Here is a 22260-nt window from a genome sequence, read left to right on the forward strand (position 1 = left end):
ACAGGACAACCCCAAACCACAACGAAAAAAAGTGTTTTCACCAACAGCTGGAAGTGAGAATGTTTACACTTTTTCATGTACTAATTATTACTTTAAGTATAGAAATGTAGGTATATTTGGAGATATCTCACACCTCCTTTTCCTTTATATGAAACATTTACCTCATGATCAACTAAAAAGTGAATTTCTTCCAATTTACCCATGCAAAAGGAGTCTGTGCCATCACAGTAAACAGCCAAATTTTGCACTGACTTCAGTAGAAGAAAACGAGAGAATTCAAACAACTGAACCGTACGAATGGATGTAGGCTATATAAACTAACATGAAAAAAACTAACTGCTTGCTAGCCCTACAAATCAGTTTGTATCATCAGCAAGATGATTGGAACACAACTTCAGCATTTGTGAAATGACTCATAAATCCAGCCTCTCTGTCTTAAAAATGTTTCTATCTAAAAGATGATGCAACAGAAAAAAAAAGCACAAATACATTTGTATATAAAACCAGAAATGGTAAATTGAATTGTTAAAGACTTGCTTTTCTGTTTACCTTTCAGACTGAAATAACTCAAGCTCGATATAAGAGTCAATCACTCAAGCATTTACCAATTAAGAAAGAACTGATGATACAGTTGTCCTAAAGAAACTCTCCTTGAATGATAAGTTGTTAGCAAATTGTACAATCAATCAGACACATTTGCAGAAATCTGTGTGATATCTTTAAGGAGTAGAACAGTTGACAGCTTTGAATAAGAGTGACTGGAGAAACCCTACCAAAAAATGTTCTAAGAAGTCAACCTTTAAAAGCACATGTAAAAATTAATTTCAGGCATTAAATGTATCATAGTTCTTTAGTTAAAAAAAAGTAACATCACGTCTCTGTTGCCTTAAAATAAAGTCAACTAGCTTCCAGCAATGATAATTTTCCCATTGAACTCGATCAGTGTAGCACACAGCTTAGACTGGCATATGATGTACATTACACATTTAAAGGTCTTAGTTTGCTGTAACTTACTTCTAGAATTTCTTTCTCCTGCCCATTTTTTTTTCCCCAGAGATTTCTGCTTAGAAGGCTTAAAAGGACAGAAGGAGAGAGAAGGTTGTTCAAACCCAATGCTTTGCTTTCATGCACACTGGAGCAATCTGCTAGTAGCACACTTTTACTTCATCAGTTCAACAAGAGACACAATGTAATTCTTCAGATTGCTCTTCAGTCCACATTCAGAAGCACCAGCTTGACAATACAGGTATGTGAACACTGAACAAGTAGGGAGAAAGGAAATGGAGAATCTTTTCTTAAAGCCAGCTATAAACTAAGCAGAACTCAACGAGTTTGCTACGCGGTTTAATTGCCGAAGGATAATAAGAAAATATACTACAGCATATATGGAAATATACCATATACAGAACTCCATCTCTGTGGCCACTTAATTAAATCGATAGGACATAAAACGCAGATTGGGTACCAAATAGCTTGTTTCTCCACACCTGTCATACCACACTCAAGAAAATCAAGGAAATTCTTCCCATAACATCTCAACACATCAGTCATGGCAATCAAAAATGTCTATGTGGATGGAGTGCTGGACTGAAACTTAGAAGACTGTTTAATTTCCAGCTCTGATTAGCATAGAATTCCTTTCTTCATCTGTCTTACCTTGTCTGTTAAATGGGGATAATTATGCTGACCTCCTTTATAAAGCACCTGAAAATCTACAGTTTAAAATGTTGTTAAACATGTCATTATAAATAATACCAGTCGTATCAAACTCCAGTTGTCAACTCCTCACATGAAAGCAAAAATCTAATTGTTCCTGGAATTAATACACAAAATTCAATTTTTCCACTGACATTAGCATCCTAGTACTTTCATCATTATAACAACAGCTGCATTATACTAAGACGCACTAAAAAACCTGACTACCATTGAGTGACATTTTGCAGATTCTCTAAGCTCAGAACAACAAAAGACCCAGGATTTTTTTCTTTTCATAGAAAATTTCCATGTTAAACAAAGATACATTTGACCAGCTTCAAAGCTTAGATGCTACTCTGAACCTACAGCTTGAATTGTTGCAATAGCTCCATTCTAAAACAGGCCGTAGCACTTTGCAAATGTATTTTGCTGTTACATCCATCAACCCTTCTCTGCTTACAGGGGCTGGTCAACAAGGGCACCTTTTCAACATCACCACTTATGCTACCAGTGTCTCTTCTTCTTTCCCACAGATCTATATGTTCTTTTCCTCCTTTCAGCTGCACACAATGCCCTTAATCACTCAGTATGTTTGATATGCATATTTTTCTTTCATCTTGTGCTACTTAAAAAAGGGTGAGAGGATTTGATATAAGTACTTACCAACTACTGCCAGATTATGCTCTGAGCCACATGCAATCTGAAAAAGACATAAGAATGAATAAGGAGAACCCACTTACTAGTAGAAAGACAACCACAATTATGACAGGAAATTAAAAATTAACCTGAAACAAACAACTGCAATTTGTAGGATGCAAAATCAAGGTTGAAGTGCTCTGACTTTTAAATGAAATTTCATTTGTAGTCTCACTTAGGGGCTTGATGGTGGGGGGGGTTATGTTTGTTCATTTTGTTAATGAACAGGCATTTTCTTTTCAAAATGCAGTCACCCCTGACATTTCAGTTTTTAGCAGCAAGGCTGGCCACGATTCTGAAAAAAATAGAATCACACCCTTGACAAGATCCACCTGACCCAGCAAGACTATTCAGGGGCACAGAGCAAATGCAGATTAAGTCTTTGCAAGATCAGGGTCATATAGAGATATCTGGGAATCAGAAGAGTGATGAAGATCTAAATTTCTCTCATCTCTGCTGTATTACCAGATGATCCCTATGGTAAGTGTACAGGCCCAGTGTGATAAACCTAAAGTGATATGATCCCTATGGTAATTTGTCTACAATGGATTAAAAGTACCATGGAACTCAACTCTTCAATTAGCATCAGGCTGGTTTAATTTTTAAAAGCTGGCAAAGTAAAGAAACCAATGCAAACATTTTCTCACAAGCTCATTAGTGATGGAAATCACTTATGAGTTTCTTTTCAAAGCAAACCCATAGTCAGGCTATATTTTTTTTCTTTGCAGCTGCTTTGAACACGCCAGATGTTTAAGTTGCTTTAGCATATATCGCCTAGTATCACTCAGTAAGCTTTCACAAGTTCTCCAGAAACCACGGTAACACAAGCACTGACAGCAGCCTGCTGCTCTACTGCAAGGGCCTGTCTCTCCCATTGAATTCTTTTGCAACGTCGCTGCTGGCATAATTAATTGTCTGACGTAAAGCACACATCATCTTACACAAGGTTACTCTGCAGAGTGCCCTAAATTTCAAATCTGAAATGCAAGCAATCCCCCCAAAATCCTGTAACCAGTTTGTTGTCTTACACCTAGTTGCCAATTACACGTACTACTGAGCTGCATAAAATAAGCACATTCTTCTGCTTCTTAAAAGTGCATTTGCAATGATAAAATAAAAACCACAAGTATATTTTTTTAAAAAAAGTCCATAGCATCAAAATTTTATGTGGTTTGTGCATGCATAACTTTATAGTTTTCACAGAGAAACGGTTGCAATCATAACATCTGCATATCATAAAACCATAGAAGTTTACAAAACAGTCCTTGTACCCAGCTCACTGTGCTTGAGCATTTACCAGAGAAGAGATACCTAAGGCGGATGCACACAGCAGCTTGAGCAATTGTGTTACAAATAACCACTGCAATCACTACTGCTCACCATGTACCTGCACCACAGCTGTGACATGAAAACATCCGGTCAATGACATCTTAATGCAACAATGGCAAAGATGACAAAACAGGCTCTTTAGGACAGAGGTGCTCTGCCAAAACATTAAAGCACTTAGGAAAACGGGTCAAGAAAAATAATTCAAGTCACAGCCCATTCTGGGATGGACTCATCTTCTGAAAAATCAAGATGAAGCAGCAGGGAAAGCAATACCTTTGCAAGGGCACTGAGAGGGCTGCATCTTCTATTCCACCATATTGCAGACAGGCAAAGCTTTAAGCCCTGACTGCTCAAATGCATAAATCATCGCCATAACCTGTATCATTGTCCTTGCCACATGTCAGAGCCCTACACAGGAGGAGGGCTGGTCGTTAATGCAAATTCAGTGGTTAACGCTCCGCAGCAATGCTTCTCGAGTTTAAAGGTTGGCGCCATGGAAACAATATCCACACACAGAAACACACACAAAGGCTTTCTAGCAAAAAACAAATTCTGCATCTTCACCAAGAGCTGAAAATCGGAGCTATTGAAGCTGCTGCTAATAAAATAAATTTTATGCGAGGTGTGAATAATCCTTTCTCAGCTACTTCCCTAGGAAATACACTAGCACAGGCACCAGTTCAAAAGTATTGGTACAAAAGAACTGCTCAGGCTGGTGGCTCGTACTTGCTGCTAGGATCCCCCTCAGAAACACTACATTTTAAAAAGAAAAAAAAGAAAGCACACACCCAAAGAAGGTGTTGTTTAGAACATAACACATCTCCTGACAAAGAAGCATTTTCCTCCTATATCTAACAGCAGCAGCTACAGAAACGGCAAACCAGATAAAAGAACACTGGTGACCTCAAAAAGCTCTGCACCCTACTCACACAGCTGTTACTCTGCCCACCCCGCAGAGCCACGCACTAGCCAGCTTATCCGCTTGTAAGGGCGTCAGTCAAATGGCGGTGGGTTCAACCAGACCGGGAGCTGCCATATTACGCAGACCCACCAGCTCTGGGGAGCTGCCCCCACAGGAGCCACTCGTGGCCAACACGTTGTGCAGATCCACTCACTGTAGCTCTGGAGCCTGATGGGGTAATAGCTACTGCAAAGCACAAATTACAAGTGCTGCTGCACCTCTTTTGGGTGGGTAAAAGCCACCCCAGTGGAAGTGTTAGCTTTGCCAACAATGACTGAAATCAAGCAAAACAGCGAGCTGCTGAAGGCAATGCCCTGGATCCACCTGCGACAGCCCAGAGCAAGGACAGCGCACGGCACGTACCAGCAGTTCTGTGCTCCAAAGAATTTGCTGGATTGAGAGCACGAGGTTCACCACCTCTGCCTTATTGACACGTGTCACCACCTGACATCACAGACTTTGTAGGAACCCCCAAATAAAAAAGGCCCTTAAGGGACTCTAAAGTTCGTAGTCTGAAACAACAGCCTTACTCAGCATCTGTGCTGCTTGCTACAGGCTACACCGTCCAGCCGCAGGGTTCCTGCTGGCCTGCACACCTCTGACTGCAGAGCTCAGACAGGACCACAGCACCGAGGTGAAGCAAGGTTGCCTCTGCTTCATAAGCAGTGCTGCCTTGCAGGTATTTCATAACATCTTTTTTACAGTAAGCTTTAAAACGTGACACCTCCTTTTCTTCATGACTCCCCACAATAGGCAACAATCAGCAAAGAACACACAATTTGCTGGTACAATTACAGACAGGGCAGAGAATGGCATTGCTGAACAGATGTTTTATGCTTACATTAGATGTAATAAGCTCTGCAGTCAGTGCAGGTCACTGGGAGAAGCCTGGTATTTACTGCAGCAACCATCATTTTCTGGCTACTTCTCTTCTGTCCCCACCCCCAATGTGCTGCAGAGAAATTAAATTCCAACAGACATCTATCTGCGTGCTCCCAGTGGATAAGTACGTTCAAGGGTACTTATAAACACACAAGAACGCTTTCTAATGGGGCAATATTTTTACATTCTGTTTTAATTGAAGAAGAAAAATCACTAATCTTAAAGACAAATCAGAGCAACTGCTAGTGAGTGAAGTATTCTGTGAGCCTAACGAAACATGAGCCCCTACGCAGAAACAATTCATATTAAAGTTTCTGCTCTGTTTAGAGGAAAATTTGAGAAGAGTTTTGCAAGGATATTGTGATCTCTATATAAAAGATCTCAAAGCGCTTTGCGAATGCCTGTGAGACAGGAAAAGAATGCTTAGGGACCATTTTACTCAGAACTCATTTACCTTATTATCCATGTCCTTTCAACCATACATAAATTGTTTGTTTCTTCCCTTAAATTGTGTGTTAGCAAGCTGTTTTCTACCTGGTGACGGCTGCAGTTCAGATCCATCCATCCAGGTTTAACACATGTGGTGGGAAGCAGCCAAGGGCCCAACATTTTAATTAATCATAAATAGTCAGGACATAAGCTGCATGAATGGTGAGGAAAGATTTTAGCAAAGCAACCACTAACACCAGGCAAAACACCAACATCTTTCTGCAGTCTGCAGATAGGCCTGTGGCCCAGACCTAACAAAAATTAATTGATTGAATGTAAAAGCAGTGGGTTGTACAAGATAGATAAAGTTAAGATTAAAATATTTTTATATATTTCAAATATGTGAAGTACGAAAAAAATCTAAAACATGCTTAATATGTATTATAAATCCATTCACAGATATGTGTGTGTATATATATATAAGAAAATCTGTGCTTACATAATATATGTATGCATATTAGGAAGAGAAGGTTATCAGAAGATGTTATCGGGGAAGAAGGTTCAGAGGAGAGTTTAGGGTAAATACAGAGGATCTTCCTCTTTCCTCTGGGATAGAGATCTTTCTGCAGAACAGCTATCCCTCCTCTTGCTCCCCCACAGTCCTATCAGGTAAGAAAGTGCTGTTCTCTCCTTTGTAGACAGTAAACAAACATATACAGGATAAAACTCATGAGGATACTTAGACATACAATCTCCCATTGATCCAAGAAGTAATTAAGAGACAAAATATCTTTTGCCAACCATCCCCTAAGGGACTTCCGAGCACTATAACGAAAGAAGTCTGACGAAGCATATAAAAATACAAGTTTTAGGCTAGTACCATGACCACAAGGTTATTCTTTTTTTTTCCTTCTGTACTCTCAGGGCTCAGACTGAGGATCTGTTGTGCAACCCATCAGGAAAAAGACTGAGTCACAACTGAGGCAAAGCAGCACAGTGCTGAGGGGACAGGACAGCATGGCGGGTTGCAAGGAAGAAACATGGAGAGCTGGACGCACAAGGGGGATTGCAGAATGAAAATTTGTAAGTACCTGAACGTCAGAGTACTTAGCTAGAACAGCAAAAGGACCTCAACGCCATTTATTTTTGGTTTACTGCACTATGAGTTCAGGTTAATTCCCTACAGTGCAATTACTTTCCAAAACATTCAAGGATATAGAGGCCTCCATCACTTCTCAGAGCACTTAAGTACTTTCACCCAGGACTTTGTATCTGCCTTTAGCCATAGAATCTCATGTTTTTCGACAAAATTCACTGTAAGGAAATTGCCAGGGCCAGAAGATGGCAAAGTTTATTCCTTCTGGGATCATAAGTCCTAAAAGGAGACAAGGTGATTGAGAGACTGCAGATCAAAGCTTACGTAAGACAGAGGAATCTGCTCTCCTAGAGCTGTTCTTCCATGCCCTTGATTAATGTATCATAACAATTATTTGTACTGTTTGACACACTCTGCCCAACTACATTTGTATGCAGAACTCTTCTGATAATGAAAAAAATAAAAATAAAATAAAAGGAATTTAATTAGCAAAGCTGTCCTGCTTCCAACGGTCCTTCACTAGGAACAATCTGTTCCTCTTCTGGATCATTTGACTCCTGATTGAAAAGAAAGCAGCTTGCTAACCTAGTCAAATTGCTTGGCGAGCACAAGCCTAAGTACAGTTTAAAGCAACATGTTAGTAGCAAACCAGTACAACTGCACCAAGAACAGCACATTGAATCTGTTCTGAGCCACTGGCTGCATCAGTTGAAAAGTGAGAGGCTCAATGTCCTACAGATCACAGGACATTTCCATTTTTCATCAAGCTAATAATCTAAACTTCTACTGAAGGTGGATTTTTTTGTTGTGTGATTGGCTTTTTAGTTTGTATGTAGTTTTATTTTACACTATAGCAAAAAAATTGGCAACAGAATTTAAACTGAAGCCTGTGTACAAAAGCCTGGACAAAAACACTCCTCCTTGAGACACACTGGACCAAAAAGCTCATGTGCCATGTAAGTGGACCTGTGCAAGCAATGGAGAAGGAGACGAAGCACTAAGACATTGACAGGATGCAGTAAGCTTCCAAAAGAGAGATTTTACAGCTCTCTATAGCTTCCAGAGTTACAATCTACGCCTTCCCTGCCTGAAAAGAACCCCAAGTCTGCCTCACTTGTAACACAAGACACAAAATGCTTTTTCCCCATGCAGCATCTCCCTGGCACCATTTCAGTATCCATTCTCCAATCATTCAATACCCTGACCTGCCAATTGTCTTACAGCCACCAGAAGGCCAGCTGGCCAACTCCAAGATCTTGCCTTCACACTCTCTGTGCCATAAGTAACACATATATGTCTCTGCACGCATTCCCTCTCTATGGTAGTGACCATACATGAGAAATTGCTATGCTACCCACCCACTGTCTGAGCAGCACAACTCGGGAGCAGTTTCTCGTGGATGGCAGGGTGCAGTTGCACTTCTCCAGTTCAGTTGGTGCAGCTTGGGCCTCGGGTCCTTGCAGTAGATGGAAACAGTTGTAATTCCAAAGCAAAAAGAAACCTCCCCCAGAAAAACACCACCAACAAAAAAAACCAACCAACCAAAACAAAACACACAAACAAAAAAACCCCTCACACAAAAAATCAAGCAGTCTTTTAATATCAGGTAGGAAGTACCACAACTATATAACGCTATCATTAAAGAGATAAGGCATAGGGGATGGAAATAAAAGGAGGAAAGAAAAGCTACTTTTTAATGCAGTCAGCATTTCCACTGAAGGTTTACATCACAGCAGCCCATGTGCATCCACAAAATCTACTCGCAAGACAAGCGTGGTCACATTGAAAAACTTAGATTTGTATCGTTTGCGTCAAACTGAGGCTGACTGGCTGGCTTGAGATGTCAAGCCCAAGTAAGATCCATGTCCACCAACAAAATATCCTCATCATCAGATGACTCTAGCACAGCACAAAAGTTGCTGAGATCCCAGTAAGAACACCCAGTGAGATTAGGTCTGAGTATAGAATGACAAGAATGTAGCCAAGACAAGGATGATAAAAATCTTCACAAGTCAGCAACGTCAGCTGGCTCTTCTCCATTGCCTGAAGATTTTCCAATTAGTTCTTATATCCTTCTTCAGCTCCCTTCCCTTCCTTGGGGTTCAGAAAGCATTAGCATCTTTCATTCCAGGAAAATCACGCTCTGTCACTTTCATATCCCTCAGTCTCACTAGTCTGTCAAAATTTTCCATTTCTGCAATCAAGACCTGAGCCACAAACCAATTTTTGATTATCCTTTCATCATTTATAAAATGAACCAAGTCATGGTCATTCAATCCCAGCTGGTTTCCTGTAACAAGATCCTTCTTCAGTATTTTGTGAAAAATAAGATTAAAGTATCCCTTCTGATTGATAAAGAAATTGTCAATAACATCAGCCCTGACTGTTAATGTGTACGTACTCCCAAACCTACGTCTGTGCAGTGTAAATCCCACAAGGCCAAAGTCCTCACTAACATTACAGACATCTCTATCCACATCCAAATACAAACTAGATGAACATGGACTTCAGCTGATGCAGAGTTTTCACCCAAGGGAACTTCTTCACCATTTTTCTTAAAATGATTTGATTTAGATTGTTTCATCCACAATTCCCAGCTCCTTACAGTCTCAGTGCCTCTCCTTCCTAAGTTAAATTAGAAGCACTAAGATTAACACCTTCCAAACTACTGAGGCTGGCTTTGGGAACTACAACTAGTTTGCTCTTCATTTGAGGCCAGCAACAAACACCACTTGGACAGGAGAAATGAAAGAAATCAAAACCACAGAAATAAAAATTTCAAAGCCTCATTATACACTCATCTGACTACTATCAACACATACATCCTTACCATCAGATTATTCTGATGTTTTTGGGTCAAGAATTGTAGCTTGTAGCATGTCAAAAACCTTGGGTGCCTGTCGTTTCTTCCTATGCTATTTTACACACAAACAGCAACAAGAAAATATTCATTATAGCATTAAAATGTCATCATTACTTATTTGAAAGTGCTGATTTCTAGTACTGTGAACTTAATGAAATAAATGCTTCTATTAAACAATGATTGCAGGCAAACATTCTGTTGAAGTACATATTGTCATTACCCAACATTTTATAGGCTTAGAATAAAAGTCATGACAGCACATATTATTTGGCAACAAAACATCAAATTCTACTTAAACAACTATTCCCAAGGTCCTTTTGCGGATGCATAACTGCAGTTTTAAGTTTTTCAAAAGAAACTGGGCTTCACATCTCTTTCCTTGTGGCAAAACAGTCCATCATTCTTAATCCACTTGGAATAATTTCTAGAATATTCAGTGAAGCTGGAGAGAGAATCAGAGTAATCAAAAGTATACATTGTGGGAACTTGGCTCTCCCCTAACCATGGTGTTATTGTAAGTAATCTCACTAAATTCTTCTACATAAAAAAAATAACCCAGAGAACTCAGCATACATAGCCTACAAGATTATACAACAGCACAAAGCCTTGCCTTTTTGTAGAACTGGAAGGAAAAACAGCACTGCTTATAAAGTTCATACCCTCTAACAGCTGACTGTCTGGCAATTCTGTTCGGATACTGTGAAGAGGTAGACACTGTTCCTAAAGGACCCTCTTGAAGGAGTTAAGTGCTGATGGCGTGGCTGTGGCCGCGCTGCCTCAAGCCAGAAGCCTTCACCTGCTGAGCCCTGTCCAGCCACATGTCCCAGAGGGAACTGGTCCCACCAATGTGAGCTCTGACTTTGCCGACTCTCTATAATCCTTCTTTTTCTACCATGTGTTTTTTTTTTTAACCCGCTTACAGTATTTTCTTCTTTCACATGCTTTTCACCTCCACTATCCTTCGTTTAAATTTGCATCCAAAACACTGGGCAGTATTGTCAAAAGAATGTTACCAATTATGTCATGAAGGAATACTACTCCTATTGCAAAGTGCAGAGGCTTTTTTTGCTTCTTCCAGCAATGCATCGAAGTTTATGATAGAATTTTGAATGTCTCAGTTCTTCACCCAGCATTGGGATGTGGGAAGACTAATTTTCAGAGAAATTACTCCATGTTCAAGGACGCTGTCATGCACTAACTGGATTGACCTTTCATTTTACTGCTAGCCCTGTTGATCTCTGCAAGCACTGCTCTTGCATAAACTGGCAGTTCATAAATACACTGTCACTGAAGAGAAGAAAAATGCTGCTTGATCTCCAAAACATCTGATGTCCTTCGAAAGAAATAAGCAGGTTACTGAAAGCACAGAACCTCTACTGTGTAATATCATTTGAGGCATCCCTCATTGGTACCAGTGCCTTTGGGAAATATTGTTCAAGATAACTATTAGCTGTTCAAGAATGCAAATCTTTGCCTCATTTCCAGCACAACCCTCACTGTCTCTCCCTCTCCCACATATATGCACTTAAAACCAAAAATGTTATCGACCTAATTTGCACTGAAAAGAACACTAGCACATTAAGAACTCCTCCTAAAATATGACACAGTAAACATCAGAGGAAAAAAACACACGTTTTCCTTACACTAATGACCTCAACCTGAGGACAGAATTTTCTTGGTTCATTTACTTTTCAGCAGAGCTGCAGGCATGCAGCTTCTGTAAGGGTTAGCCTTGTATAAAAACATCAAGCCATGAATTTTGATGACTGTCTGATCCTTTACCTCTCCAAATAAATGGTGCTTATGCCTTTAGGGTGTCATGTAACTCTGCTCTTCAGTGTTGGATTCTCCCTTTCTGCAGCACTTGGTAACAGTACAGCACCCTGCAGCAAGCGTGCTGGAAATAAATAAAATGTAAACTGGCTAAGAGTCCAGCGCAAAGATGAATAGAAAAGTTTTTTTTGGAAAAGAAAGGATATCATTTGTAAGGACTCAAACAGAGACAGCCTTAATGTCAGTCACAAAGGAAGAATTAGGAAAAAAACCACGCCTGAAGTGACTCTACGCAACTAATAAAAAGGCATTTTTTATTAAAAAGCAGAATTATCATAAAGTCTTCAAAGTTCTAACTTAAACTTTTTTGAATCAAATTATAGTCAGGATGTAGTCTCCCAGAAAACCATCCATTAGTCAAGAAAACAGCTGTAGGACGAGAGCAGACAGAAGAAAAAGTCACAGAGCCTGAGTGCTGCTCCACTGGAGTGAGGTCAGGGCACATCTGCTCTCTCTGGGGCTGGACGGTGCACTGGGGCTGGCCAACGCCAGGCCACCAAGGGACCGCCATCTATTCACATTCAGGAGAATCATTCATTCATCTCAGCTGAGTTCTTCTTTAAAACCACATATTCATTCCAGTTTATTTTGACCCAGCAGCTGCCTAATTACAAGGCATTTCTCTTATGCACCATCTCTCTTGCACAATATGCACTCCTTTCAGTCTTCACTACCTTCGAGGCACAATTGTTTCACACCAGTACTAGCACATCAGTTTTAAACCACCTTTTCTTCTTTTCTCCGGGAACACATCAGGCTGCTCAACTTCAAAGGTCCTCAGTCTTGCCAGCGGAGCAAATGCTGCAGGGGCAGAGTAAGCCGAGAGATGTGTCCCGCCTCACATGCCAAAGGATGCACTGACTGGTCATTTAATTCACACTGTGGAACAACTTTTCTTATGACTCATTTTTAAACATGACAACTTTTTTTCAGTTTGAAAGAATGATGCAGATACTATAACCATCACAATACCATTCAAGCCTAACTGTGAAAAGAGCGGTTTCACAAGACCAACTAAATGCATACTAATTTATCCACAGAACTTGTCTATACATGCTGTGAACACACCTGCAAGAAAACAAAAGAGTACAACCTTTTCTCCCCAAAAACTCACACAATTACACTCTCTGCTTAGTAATCCACGACTGGGAGTGGATATCATCCAACATCAACCATCAGGCAACTGCTGGAGAGTCCAGCGCAGAGCCACAAAGATGATGAAGGGAGTCGAGCATCTCCCTTATGAGGAAAGGCTGAGGGAGCTGGGGCTCTTTACCTCGGAGAAGAGGAGACTGAGGGGTGACCTCCTTAATGTTTATAAATATATGAAGGGTGAGTGCCACGAGGATGGAGTCAGGTTCTTCTCAGTGAGAAGCAATGATAAGACAAGGGGTAATGGGTACAAACTGGAATACAAGAGGTTCCACTTAAATATGAGAAGAAATTTCTTCTCAGTGAGGGTGACCAAACACTGGAACAGGCTGCCCAGGGAGGTTGTGGAGTCTCCTTCTCTGGAGACATTCAAAACCCACCTGGACACCTTCCTGTGTAACCTCATCTAGGTGTTCCTGCTCCAGCAGGGCGACTGGACTTTTGAGGTCCCTTCCAATCCCTGACATTCTGTGATTCTGTAATCTGCAGTTCATGCCAGAGAAGAACTAAACTCTCACTAGCAATTTTTTGATGCCTCTATAGGCTGAAAGACAGGTCTGTCTTTCTCAGGAGCAAATACTTCTTTGCTTAAGAAGCCAGGAGATGAGGTGTAGCTGTAACAACTGTAAGTATAAAGGCTTTAACCAGTTACAATATAAACAGACTATGACCTTGGAACCATAACAAAATGAGAATGCGCTTGCTGCAGTGAGCACACTCCCACTACTGAGGCAATTTCCACCAAGACACAAGGAACTAATGGGGATGAACTCCACAAACAGTTCGAGAAACGTGAAGCTCAGTTTCTGAAGAACTGTGGTTATGCCAGCCAAATTCAAATACGACATTTTGGCAAAAAAAGGACTGGTAAATATTTTTCTTCTATATGGGACACTAGCAACACTCACAAGGCAGGAAGTTCTTACAAATTTAAGCTTAAATCCACATACTATCCATATTTTTACATTTTCTTAAAGTTATGTGAATAATCCTATTATTGCAGTATTGCACAATGGTGCCAGATTGGCATGAGCTATAGTAAATATTTTCATTTTTTAACTATGGCTCACCAGATTCTTATTCTGGTTTCCCTACTACGGTTATAGATGGATCACATTTGACTGCAAGAGACTTATGCCCAGTTATTATTTCTCTTTTTTATTTCCAAATACTGCCACAGAGAGACCTAGACCTTCTGGAATTGAAAAAAAAAATAAAAATAAAAATGAAAAATTTGCTTTAATAGAACAGATTTTGAAAAGCTTTCATTGCTCACATCCACCTGCACACTGACTGCAAATGCGTGTAATTCATGATGTGGCAATTCTCGCTTGTTTGTTTGAGAAGAGGTCTTATTTTCAACCTAGTGGAATCCCTTGCTCTATTTGTGTTAAAGACATCACACACATTATTGAAAACTGCCCACAAAGGAAGTAGGATGGATAGTGGAAGTCCTGCAATGTGAATTCATTTAAAGTTCTTGAAATTAAGGGATTGTGAATGAATCAAACCTCCAGAAGAAGCTAATAAAACTTGGTAAATGGGCAAGACTGAGACAGATAAAATTTACTGTGGTCAGGTACAGCATAATAAATCTTTCTGGATGCCAAAAATAATAATTTAGACTGTTCACATATTCACAAATTACATGGAACCTCTCGGGGGAACTATCCAGCATCACTGCAGATGACTCATCAGAAATATCTGTTCAACATGTAACAGCAACCCAAAACCCAAGAAATTAGACTGCTTTAAAGGAGGAGATGGTATTGTCATCTTTTCACAGACCAATTATATCTTACAGTTTCATGCTGATACTCTCAGGAAAAAGGGACGCGTACCCATCAAAAGAAAGACCAAAAGTCTTCACCTAACAAAAGCAACAAGAACATGTAAAAAAGAGCCCAAATCCTGCTGAAGACCAAATTATTTATTCCTCAAAACAGTGGAAACTAATAGCAGAGCATCGATATTTCAAAACCAAGCCTTATACAAAGTGCTAGTTAGGAGCAGCTTATATGACTATTCCTAGTAGTAGCAAAATTACTCCTCTTCATTCTGGGAAGACCCCTTCGGTTCAGCTCCCTACAGCCCCACCTAGCAGCCTAATTCCACTTTTCATACTGCTAGAACCGAGGAAATTCTGCTAAGGCAGCTCCACAGCACTGTGCCTGAATCAATGCTGTACTCCAGAGTATCCTGGAGTGGAATAAGCAGCAAGGAGATGATGTGCCATGACTAGGGATGACGTCTATATCTATATTACTTTATTTTGGTTTGTTTGTTTGTTTTGAAAAAAAGGCAAAACTCACTATAAGATATCCTACTTTCATTATAAGATATCCTACTTTGCCAAAGGAAGTACACAAGAGCCGATTTGCTTTGCACAAGAAGCATTACGGATCTTACTGAAACATTAAAACCTACCATGATATCAAATGAAGATGAGACAATTGCAGGTCTGTTGGTTTTCTAATGTGAAGAAAACATCTCTCTAGAACAGACACCGTTTCCTACAAGATATTCTGATTTAGATAATTCCAGCTGTTAAAACAAATAAACAAAACACAAACAAAAAACACACACAAAAAACCCCCACAAACAAAACAAAAAAACCCAAACACCACACAACTCAAGCCTTTAAGCATCCCAGAACAACTTCCCATTAGTTTGATTACTCTCATTGTCTATCTTCTCACTCACTCATGTTGTGAGCCCATCCTATTCCTCCTTTAATCAACAGAAATCAAGATTGGTCTCATCAAACAGAGGCTAGATTACATTCCTTCCATATTCCAGCATAAGGATTTGGTTTTTTCTCCAGTGTTTCAATCTTTTTCATAGGTTTCAAGCTGTTTCTTCTTACTGTTCTCGAACTGTTTAAATCAATCCCATACTGGACACAGCATAAAAGCAGCAGAGGCCGATGCCCAGCATACCTTCCTAACAAGCACAGACCTCGATAATAGAATTAACCCTTTGGGCCACACCGCAATGCCACAAATCAAATTCTGATGATGTCCAGCCCAGTCCTCACACCTTTCCAAAATGCTCCTGCCTGACCAGAGGTAAATCCCTCCTCCTGTCACTCCGATCTGCATTCCTCCTGCCAGTATGTCTGACCCCACACTTGGCAAAGCTGATCTGCCTGCTGTCTGCCCTCCCAAACTAGACAAACAGGCCAGACTTTTAATTTTTTTAATCCTAGTAACTCCACTGGGAACACACATATTTGATAAAGACTTCATTTTACAGTGATATTTATAGGACCTCTTGCAGCCAGTTTGTAATTTTTTTAATGGCTTTTTCATTTTGTAGGGTTTGTTATTGTCATTTTGTATCATTATAATTTCCTGATCAGAATGGCATACACTGTCTAGCCAACTGCCTGACAGAAATCCAAGTATATTACAGCTGCATTTGAAAATATAACTGTTACATATGCATTTGACATGGATACATTTATCAAACTTTCATCTCATAAAAATTAGGTATCACATTAGTTTGACAAGATGTATTTTCCATACCCACATACTCACTGCGAGTAACTATATTGTTATCCTCTAAACCTTTATTGATCAAAATTCATGTCAGCCGTGCCATTATTTTGGCCACACAAATACCAGGCTGACAGGCCTATAATTATTTGAGTCATCTTGTTCAACCTTTTAAAATATTGGCAGGGCATTGTCTTTCAACCAGTCTTCTGAAACTCCCCTGACATTCTGGAAAAAAAAACTCAGCGTCAACAACCTAGAGAGCGCTTTGGCCATCGCTCTTAAAACTCTGATATGGAAAAGTTTCAGCCTTGATTTTAAAAACTCCTGGTACAGAGAAGGGAATCTCATCACAGAATCACAGAATCAACTGGGTTGGAAAAGACCTCAGAGATCATCAAGTCCAACCCTTGGTCCCACTCCAGTCCATTTACTAGATCATGGCACTAAGTGCCGTGTCCAATCTCAGTTTAAAAACCTCCAGGGACAGTGACTCCACCACCTCGCTGGGCAGCCATTCCAATGCCTGACCACTCCCTCTGCAAAGAATTTCTTTCTAATCTCCAGCCTAAATTTCCCCCAGCAGAGTTTAAGCCCATGCCCCCTTGTCCTATTGCTGACTGCCTGGGAGAAGAGACCAATCCCCACCTGGCTAGAACTTCCCTTCAGGTAGTTCTAGAGAGTGATAAGGTCACCTCTAAGCCTCCTCTTCTCCAGACTAAACAACCCCAGCTCCCTCAGCCTCTCACTGTACAATACTTCAGCTTTTTCCCCAAATACAAAATAGAAATTATTACTAATTTAAAATTTGCTTTGTGAGAGTTTGTTGTTTTGCCAACAGACATATTTAAGATGTCTTAGTATTGACAGTGCATAGTCTCCTCTATTTGTCTTTGAGAGCAAACTCACCCGCATTGTCACAGGTCTTTTCCCATCCCTATTAGTCGGAGCTGGTCACCCTGCCATGCGGTTGCTCTTGGCAGCTGCGGCCAGTGCATTGTGCTCTGTTTCAGGGGAGTGGGGAGGATTTTCCGTCTGCTGGACACCCCTTAAGACCTCTTATTTCCAACTTGTTAATGACTGAGGAACAGGTAATGCAGTTTTTAATATAAAATGCCCTTTTCAGTCCTGTAAGTCTACTTGATTCTTCCTAAATAAACTGTAGCCATAGATGTTCATGTTGCAACCACACAGCTTTTTCCATAAGGTTTTGCACTGAAATCTTTTGTTGCATCATGGCTTAAAGGAGAGTATTTTATTCTCTGACGCAGACTACAAGGCAACTGGCTGACCTAAACAAGGTGCGGAGGGCAGAGATGCTGCCAGTGACTTCCTGCATTAATTCATCGTTCTTCCTGCTACTCAATAAGATTACAACACTCCCACATGCACAGAAGTCAGGCTCCCATCCTCCTGCTCTTAAATCACATTTTTCCTTTTATTCTCACAGGGTGGCTCTGTAACAGCACACAGGAATCATCAAGACAAACAACACAAATTTTAAAATAACATTTCATAATATTTACTTATTATAAAAAAAAAAATCAATACTTTAAAAAAACCTCCTGAAGACAGGAACATATCCTTTAATTAATATATCTAGAGAGCTCTAACGTCAACTCCTTTGGCCAGTCTTTCCCATATCTGCTCTACAGATAAGCTACTTCAGAATGGAGGTGGCATCTGTATGGCACGGCTGCCCTGCTACTACCATTTCAAATAACAATGGGAATTGAAGCATGTCACTTCCAGTGATGCCAAACACATTTAACCACTGCAGTCTGATATTGTAACTATTTCAGTATAGTGGAATATCATCTTCTGTAGCAGATTTCACCTCAAAAATATCTGAAATGTTCCAAAGTACACAGTATCACTTCACTTTCAACTACCTGGTCAAAAACTCCTTGGAATGGCAGTTTTAAGCAACTTGCCATTTCAACCTAGTGCTGAAACACCGCAATACTTACCAGATAAGGGAGAGCTTGGTTAGTCACAATACCTTTAGAACCACACAATGCGAAAAATATCTGGATAAAATAGCTTACTCTTATTTTTAATGTTATATTACCCAAGAAAAGACTTTCTATCTGTGAGTGAATTCCTATTAAGTTTTAATACATTCATTTCTTTTCAAATTCCTACACCTTTGTCTTCTTTGCATACAGCATACAACTATTTTTGGTACAGAAAGTCTGAAACGTTTTTTTTTTCCTTTTTCTTCAAAGTTTGCCTCCCTTTCCAGTTTCCCGAAAGAGTATTTTGCATGACTGCTGCCGGAGGTGGAAGAAATCCATTCCAGAGCTCAGAGGGTCAAATTATTCTGTACCTCAACTGCTGGGCATCACTCAACATACGTGCTGGAAGATTCTGGCCATTCATTCATTGCTGAATTCTTCACATCAATTGTGTGAGGCGAAGCAGAGAATCTGCAAATTCCACACAGACAAAATAATCTCTACCACACACATTCATGTGTTTTCTTTTCTTTTTTTTTTCTGAACTGCTTTTCTTTTTTCCATTCATTCTCTCCTTTCACCTCTCCAGTCTCCTACTTACTCTTCTTTCCGTGTGCACGCACAGGCATTCTGACATAAAGGACATCTTCCATTCCTTGGCAAGGAGTGCAGCCCACAAGTAAAAACTACTAAGCTAAGCTGTTGTGGAAAAAAGACCTAATAAATGAGCAAATTATGTGTTTGTGTGTGCTTCAGATCACTTGTAAGTGAAAATAAAGAGTAAAACGTTCTGCAGACTTTCCTGGTTGACTTTACTCTGTAGTCTGTAAGGGTAAAAAAGACATCCTAAAACTAAAAGGGAAGAAGGACTGAAAGTAAAGGGGAGAGCAAAGTCTCTCTTTTTCCCTCCCACCTTGGAAAATTATCAGGTTTTTTAAAACTTCACACATATTGTTTTTGGTTTTTCCTCCCCCCCCGCCCCCAATTGCTTATTAAAGACCAACAAATCCTGTATGCAGGACAAAATAGACTACAACTGCTAATTTACCCATATAGAAGAACATATTTAGCATACCCTTAAATTTATCATTATTAGGAACACATATAAGTTCATATTTAGAAGCTAATTTTCTATTTTGGACCTTCCTGACTACAGAAGTCACTGCTAATTTTAAAACAACCAGAAATAAGAACAAGCTCAAGAACTATGTTGCACCTTCATTCTGGTTTTGTTAAAAACAAGACCAGTTCTCTTTTAGTGAATTTTCCTTTCAGCTAAGTTCTTCTAAGTAACTGTACTTTTCTTCTAAGTAACTGCATGGTTTTTGGACACTGCGCTCCAAAGCTGATAAGATGACCAATGGAATGCAGAAGAAGCTCATGTTTAGATTTATTACTATGGTAACCAAGGTTAACTGATAACGGGACATATTTGCAAGGACGGGCGGACAGCACAGGTGACTAAAACTGACCACCTGAGTATTCCATCCCATACATGTCATACACCCTATAAAAGAGGGAGATCACGAGGGTGTCTTGCTCTCTTCGACCATGGCTGGCATCTGAAGAGGACCCTGCCACCTGAGCCTGTGATCCAAGGCCTGAGACCCTGCATCCTTGAATCCAGCTCCGGTTTGCTGTGAAGCCCTGCACAGGACTTGCGGATGCCTGCCCTGCAGCTGCTGGAGCTGCCAGCTCCCAGCTCTGTCACCACTGGAGGCACGCCAGATTGGTTTTGTATATTTTTTATCATTTTCTCTATTTATTAGTAGCATTAGTAAAGCCTTTAAAACCTTTCCAACTTGAAGTCTCCCTTCCTCTTTATCACTTTTTCTTATTTAAGGGGAAGGTGAGTGAGGGGTTAACAGAGAGTATCTGCCATGGTTTATTGTCACCTAATCATTAAACCTTGACAATCTTTAAAAAGAATAAATTCAGTATATGACTGTGATCTACAGAGTGCAGAAATTATATTTCTTAAAATCATTTTTAAATGAATTATTTTCCATGTGCTTTTCTACACAGGCTCCCCGCTCTTGACTAAAAGGGAGCTAAGAAACATCAAAGGCTGGATTGTCCATGAAACTGCCTGAAGAAAAAGGTTCTTCCAGGTCAGCATGAAGGGTAATAGCATTCACCTCAGCCCCAGCAATTAAGGAAATTGTTTCCATCTCTACAGGCATCAGTCTCTTGAAAACTGAAGGAACAATGTATTCAACACAAACATGAATGAAATGTTGACCAGACTGAAAAAAAAGACTAAAAATATACTTGGATAACAAAAGACTCTTTTGGAGGGGAAAAAATGAATAGCAAGGCAATGCATTAAAATTTTTTCCCTGGCTTCCATTCAGATGCTGTCCAAGCACAGCTTCATTGTTTGGCATGTCGCTTGCATCTCCTCATGTCACCTTCATTCTCTCACTCAGATAACCTACAGATAAAAATATACAGAGCCCTATTCTAGGATTCAGCAATATTAACCCAGTAGTCAGCAGCAAAAACTGGGGCCTTCTTGATTCATAAAGAATTTTTAAAGCCTCTGTGAACTACAGAGCGTAGGGAGGGTAAAAGCTTACATCAAAATGAGGCATATGACTCTTTTGGGTTCTCTTACAAAGGAAGATGCGTTCTTTCTCTGTGGTGAAAGGGGCTTACCAGCCTGCTGCGTCTGCACATTCCCATGGGGACATGGTGTGATGGAGGAAAGGGAATGCTTAATCTGAAATTCATTTAATCAGCCTAATACGTTTTAGACTAATTACAGAAAATTATTTCCCACTTCACTTCCACATCAACGAAATTTTTACTCCTCAGGCCTCTTTAATGCATAATATTGGTCCCCCTCTGTCATCTGCCACTAAAACACAGCCAGCACAGAATAGGAGGGCACACACCTCAAAATGTTCCACAGAATATAAAAAAGGAAAAAACAAAACAAAACAAAACACAAAACAACCTTATTTAGGTGAAATTGCAGAAGGAGATTCTAGTTGGCAGAACACCCCCCCTCCTCCCCAAAGTAGCAGAAACAGCATCATCAACCAGATTATGATGATTGTTGTTGTTATTATTATCATTATCATTCTCATTATATTTTAGTTTAAGGGAATGCTGACATTTTCTGGTTACAAATCAGAAATAACCAGCTCACTGCCCAGAGATATGGATTAGGGCTTCTGCTGACAAACTGTCTTTTCAGCCCACCCTTCTGGCATCCCTTGTGTGCTCCTTTTCCAAGCACCCCCCCACTGTGCAGCACACAGCTTTTTCCAGTCTTCTTCTACTGCTCATCACTGCCACCTCACTGCCACCGAAAAAAAGGCTCCTCTCCCTCTGCAGAGCAAGAAACAGGACATGCCCTGCTCTACTGTTATGTTGCTGTCTGCCTCTGCAAATCATCCTGGATTATCACCATGGAGCAGAGAGACTGAGCTGCAGCAAGACATCAGCATCCCTCCCATTTTCAGCATGGTTGTCTTGCTAAGCAATATGCCCAAACTAGCAGCAAACTAAAGGCAAAATAGGAAGGATGAGTTTGATAAGGGAGGCCTTATCAGCCTTTGCTGCCTTCAAACCTACCAAAAATGGGGGAAGGGTAGCACTTTTCAAGGCGATGCTTTCCCACACTGCGGTATGTAGGAGCCAGACTCCACGAAGGCGCACGGTGCACACAATAGACACGGTTGCCCTGGCAACAGCATCACAGGGAAATTTTCCAGTGAAGCTTCTCGCTTTCTACCAAGGTTACTTTCAGCTTAGCACAGAGATCTGTATGGATCAGACAGCATCTTGCACCTGTCTTGAACACGCCTGCATGAGATGATGTGATGGCCACACCGCAGGGAACAACACGACACTCCACAAGT

General features: G+C 40.3%; 1 protein-coding gene across 5 annotated transcripts in view; it reads right to left on the reverse strand.

The window, feature by feature from the left end:
- The window catches only part of SERGEF (secretion regulating guanine nucleotide exchange factor), a 156583-nt gene that overhangs the window by 64195 nt on the left and 70128 nt on the right, over positions 1-22260 (reverse strand). For 3 of the 5 annotated variants that reach the window (XR_011739297.1, XR_011739298.1, XM_065838198.2), the window contains exon 10: positions 2359-2395. The exons of the other annotated variants lie outside the window; for them this stretch is intronic. Coding sequence is in view for 1 of the 3 variants with exons in the window: in XM_065838198.2 (XP_065694270.1) it covers positions 2359-2395 (37 nt within the window). In the remaining 2 variants the exon portion in view is untranslated. The remainder of the gene's footprint in view (positions 1-2358; positions 2396-22260) is intronic. 5 annotated transcript variants of the gene reach the window in all.

This window comes from Patagioenas fasciata, chromosome 5 (assembly GCF_037038585.1).
Source record: "Patagioenas fasciata isolate bPatFas1 chromosome 5, bPatFas1.hap1, whole genome shotgun sequence".
Taxonomy (NCBI): Eukaryota; Metazoa; Chordata; class Aves; order Columbiformes; family Columbidae; genus Patagioenas; species Patagioenas fasciata.